The sequence below is a fragment of the Nicotiana tomentosiformis genome, chromosome 1 (genome assembly GCF_000390325.3).
Source record: "Nicotiana tomentosiformis chromosome 1, ASM39032v3, whole genome shotgun sequence".
Lineage (NCBI taxonomy): Eukaryota > Viridiplantae > Streptophyta > Magnoliopsida > Solanales > Solanaceae > Nicotiana > Nicotiana tomentosiformis.
Genome location: NC_090812.1, coordinates 68,604,899 through 68,610,222, shown reverse-complemented (window position 1 = coordinate 68,610,222; position 5,324 = coordinate 68,604,899). Strand labels below are relative to the sequence as shown.

The 5,324-nt window shown below is 32.8% G+C and overlaps 1 protein-coding gene and 1 long non-coding RNA gene across 6 annotated transcripts; one reads left to right on the top strand and one right to left on the bottom strand.

Annotated features, from left to right (window-relative positions):
- Nucleotides 1-202: 202 nt before the first annotated feature.
- Nucleotides 203-3,026, top strand: LOC104091389 (uncharacterized). 5 transcript variants are annotated; one of them, XR_011410794.1, is made up of 5 exons: nt 1,042-1,679; nt 1,815-1,901; nt 2,028-2,375; nt 2,454-2,580; nt 2,711-3,026. It is a non-coding gene; the product is annotated as an uncharacterized lncRNA (long non-coding RNA). The 5 variants fall into 5 exon arrangements; XR_011410788.1 differs by adding an exon at nt 203-846 and having other exon boundaries at nt 1,116-2,375; XR_011410789.1 differs by having other exon boundaries at nt 1,042-1,352; nt 1,430-2,375.
- A 1,462-nt stretch (nt 3,027-4,488) lies between these two features.
- Nucleotides 4,489-5,096, bottom strand: LOC138906718 (uncharacterized). The gene is made up of 2 exons (XM_070196231.1): nt 4,890-5,096; nt 4,489-4,629 (listed from the first exon to the last, which is right to left on the bottom strand). The coding sequence occupies exons 1-2, from the start codon at nt 5,094-5,096 to the stop codon at nt 4,489-4,491; spliced, it is 348 nt and encodes a 115-aa protein (XP_070052332.1).
- Nucleotides 5,097-5,324: the final 228 nt, after the last annotated feature.

The following is a 5,324-nucleotide window of genomic DNA, read 5'->3' as shown; positions in this document are numbered from 1 at the left end:
AATCTCCTTATTTAACTCTAACCATTAAAACATATTCTCAAATTTGTGGAATACAGTACCTTAAGATTTGAACAAATAATGGCTGGAAGTGGCTTCTTTTGCGGCACCAAGCTTTTTCCCCAACTCACCTTCTTTATTTTTTATTTTTGCCTTAACCCTTGACCCGTCAAAATCCCTTTTTGCTTCTGGTTTGGTTTTACGCAACAACCTTTTCCCTTTCTTTCTTTTTGATTTTGGCCGGAGAAAGGGGCTTCAGCCCTTTATTCTTTTATTTCTGTTAGTGTAGGGCTTTACCCTTTTTTTGTAATGAGGGGTATTACATTACTGGTCTAACATGTGTTGCGTTGGAGGGAGATCTTGGGTTTGATCCACAGGTAAGACCAAACTTAATGGAGATTTACTTCCCAAACAAGGACAAAGTAGAGAAGAAGCTTCTTCGAAATTGCTTCTTGGCCAAGTCCTGGAAATGTGATGAACATGCATTCAAGCTTGCGATATTGTACTTTATAGAGTTCTTGTTTTCCACTGAGAAGGGCAATACTGCAGTTGACATCTTCAGATTTCATATAGTAGATAGTGGACAGTTCAACTATTACCATTGGGGAATAGATGTTTATAAGGTGTTGCTTCATTCGATACGGCATGTGCTTAGTACAAATGTGCATTACTATAGACTTGGTGGACTGCCTCTTGCGCTTCAAGTTTGGATATACGAGTGGTGTTCTATGGTTGATAAACAAATTGTCCGGCAATAAAATACCTCGTATTCTGAGATGGACAAAGGTCAAATCCCAACTTTGGCAAAAAACCATAGAGAATCTTATGTTCACTCCAACTTGGATCAAGGTAAAAAAAATGTTTGTTTTTTTATGTAATAGTTAAATTATTAATATATACAGTACATATACATCTGTCAAGTCAAAATTATATAATACAATATTATGGCATACAAAAATAACACAATTATCATACAGTTATAATACATATTGAGTACACTATATGTATATCTGTAAAATAGAATTTTTGATAGCACATTACTATGACATATAAAACTTATACGATTGTCAAACAATTATTATACAAAGTGGATTATGTTATTGTACCTTTTGTTGCAGTTTTCAAATACTGCTGCAACAACGGAAGAGTTGGAACTCATAAAATTACCGGAAAAAAGGGATTATGAAATGGAAGAACGAGGAGACAGTGCATTGGATCGTCGCAATCTCCCGTTTATACCTGAAAATTCTGGAGTAGTGAAGAATAAGCCCGACCAAGCTATATTGTGGGAAGTATAACGGTTGAGAACTTCAAATACAAAGGTTCAAAGTGATTTAGATGCATTCAAGACAAAGGTAGTAATTGTCTAGAAAGGTATTACAGTAACTTTTATTGATGTTTAATATTTTGTGGTATTGTGCTTGTTTCTCAGGTTGTAGGCGACTTTGTATCGATGAAGAAATTTTTCACGCAATCAATTAACAAAGTCTTGGATGAAATTAGGACATCTTCATCCCGTCAATCCGAAAAAGTTGATGTTTCTATTTCACCAATGTATGCAGTTATTAGACCATCCAGTAATGATCGCCACCACCACAGCCGATACGACAATGCTTGTTTTCCAGACCACAAAGAAGAGGAGGTTGAGTACGCAACAGTCAATGACAATATAAAACAATAAGGTTATTATACTATTTCATTAACTAAGCACTCTCTTTCAGTTCAATAAATATACAAGCATCATACATGTACCATATAATTCCTAAACAACTATGATACACTTTTTAGTTTTATAACTTTTATTTGCGCATATAAAGATGTTGACGTCAATGTTGCACAAGTAAATCAGCCAAGCGGAGACATTGATACACCCTTAAACTCGGCTGCAAATGTAAAAAATACAGGTAATCGTACAATGATTATTCATTTCACTAATTTATATTTTTAATATATTATAAATACAAATGTCATACAATATTCATACAAGAGTTTGTTTTAGCTTTTTCTCTATCTGTTTTTCCAATATCCAGATGCTGGTCACTCTGTTGTGGATGTGGATACTTCTGGCTTTGATGCCCAAGTTGAAAAAAAAAGTAGTTACTCTTGATGCCTGCGACCCTTTCTCAAATTATTCTGGTTGAAAAACAATTTGAAGAGCATTTAACCCCTGAGAAAAAGGGAAGATTGAAGATTCCTGGAAAGCATGCAATGTCCCCATATACACAGGATTTCGACTGCGGTTGTAGCAGCTCCGTAGGTCCTCCTATTTTTCCAATCAAACATCCATTCACACATGTTATTAGAATAGTTGTTGACCCCAATTTGATAGAGGAATTTAGAGAATGGTTATACGATGGGATACATAAGAGATCATCCAGGTTTCAATTCATATAAGATTTCTTATTCATACCCAACTGTATCACAAGTTTTACAAGCTTATTTTATAACTTGTATAGGCGAAAATCTCCTTATCCGGTGGAAGTGAACAAGCTTGAGAGGCCATTTGATTTGGGTGTTGAAAGGGTAGACAAGAAAGAATGGTTTTACAATTTGGCACACGCAGGGCAAGTATTGAATGACACGGTGTGTTGATATTTATCGATCACTCTTAGCTTTTGTATAATAAATGTATACAACTATTATTTCAGTTGTGTTGCATAGTAAATAACTAAACCATTCTTACTTGTTTTTTGAAATTTTATTTTATATTCAGCACATCGATGTTATTCTATACTATCGGGGAGTTTTCAATTTCAAGTGTCAACTTTAATGTAGAAGAGCACCGTAGACGTTTTGGAGCTCTCCTTTAGGATTACGCAAGAAGAAAACAAGAATTAGGGGCTATTAGTGATAGTGAGGTCACAGGCAAGATTGCAAGGAGGAGAGGTGGTTCACCAAAGAAACAAAGATTTAGAGTTCGCAACAAATAGGTTATAAGAAATTTGGAGAAGATGTCTTTTGGGAACTTGGACTGTGTGCCATAGTTTGGATGCTAAATACTTGATGTCTTTATAATAATTCTTACGTTACAGTTTAAGCGTTTTGTTGATATGTTATGTTGTTTAAATTGTCGCAGTTCTTTACCGGGAAATTATATATTTTTGAACACTTCCGCAAACTTTATACATTTATATTCTTAATTACTCATGGTACTGATTTAATACATTTAATATACACTGGTATAGTAGAGCTATCCGCCTTTGACTGAGTTGTGCTATTGTTTGTTTGATAATATTAAAAGTTTTGGAGATGACTTCTGGTGAATACTTGTGAATACTAATATTGATGTCATGTTAAATGATGTAGTAGTTGCTTTGTTTGAAGGAATGGTTAGTTAGCTTCGAGAATTAGTTATCTTTTTCAATGATGAATGCAGAATGCACACGAATCATTTTGACTGAGTTGTTATTATTCTTTCCCATTTGTCTTTAATTTCCTTGGTAGAGACTTGTAAAATTCTGTTCGATACAATTCCCATACAGTTACGATACAATTCTTATACACCTTTTCTATTTTTATTTACTACTATATCTATACACATATTATACCATTTATATATGCAAAATATTATTAAAAATTAATAAGAATTTGATACCTTTGTATAACAGATCTGCTGGATCTCTAATTCATTTATGCTACAAATGATATACAGTTATAATATCATTAACATACAATTATAAGACATTTATGTATAATATTATTAAATTAAACTTTTCCTATATAATTTAAGATACAGTTTTTTAAATATGTTCCATTTAAATTTAATACTATATTTATACACATATTATTCAAACTACATACACTAAAAGTTATACAAAATTGATCATAATTTGATACCATTGTATATCAGTTCTGCGTGATCTCCACAACATTTATGCTACAAATGTTATACAATAATAAAACTATTACCCCATAATTATATATATTTAGGTGATATTTGTTAAATTTCACTAGAATGATAATAGTATTCCTATACAATTTTGACAAGATTTTATAATTTTGTTTCATCTTTAAATTGTACTCTACTGATACATAAGGAAATACAAATTATATACATTAATTTCATATATTTATAGTAATAAAAAAATATAAAAATGATATACCAAGAAATAAACATTCAATTAATATATAAAACTGCAACAGATAAACTTCTGACACTAAGCTGCATCACATAAAATTTACATTATTGGAATAATTAACTATTCTATTTTCTCTTAGGAACATTGTGACATGTGTTCTTATTGTGTCCTAACCCTCCACAATTGCTGCACGACACTTTATACTTTTTATCTTTCACTTCATTAAAAGTTTTATATCTTGATTTATGAGACCTTCCCGGAGCCCTTGTAATACAACATCCTCAGCAATATCAAAAGGAATATCCCATTTGCTTTCATCTGGTAGAGGATCCACCGGAATTTCATATGTCTTAAGAAGGTTTGGCCTTATGTAGTAGACTGAGCAATACTCGTCACTTCTTAGGTTTTTTTATCACAAAATCGTCAATGCATGTCCACATGGCAGTTCATCCAATTGAAAACGTCCACATGCGCAATTCATTTTCCGTAGGCAAACTATGAATCTCTTACAACCATCTGTGACAGTATGCACATACTCTGTTGAACTCCGCACCTATAAAGATTAACATAAGCATTCATTTAATGAATAAATTGTAATCAGTACACATAGTTATACAATAAACATACATTTATCATACAAAAATGTTCAACGAACAAAAAATATAATTGATACGGCCTACTTTCAATATTTATGAAAAGATATTGTAGCTAGATTGAAGGAAAAATTTATCTAATTGTCAAAACAAAAAGGAAAAAACACAGAGTATAATATATTACCCATACAATATAAATACATATAGAGCCGATACTTACTCGCATGCTCTGTGATAAAACTTCGTTATCCTCCAACATCTTGTGGCATTTTTTCCCGAGGAATGTGAAGGACCCCGTAGCATTCATCATGTTGGTATTATGCCTCCTTTCAATAAGTGCCCTCGTGAATTCTAACAAAGCAGTTACTGGCAGTTCTCTTGCGTCTTTATTAGCTGTATTCACTGATTCTGCTATATTTGATGTCATCGTCCAAGTTCTATTCACCGTTGCATACGCACGAGCCCAACTTTTGGTAGCCAATATGATACAAGTAACTTTTTACTCATGGGTCTATCTCTTCAACCTTTGACATTAGTTCATTAAACTCGTCTATAGTGTACGCTCTTGCCAACGCAAAGTACAACGAACTCAATTGTTCGTGAGCCTTTTTGTATTTTGTCTTTACGTTGTTCCATATATGCCAAATACACGCAA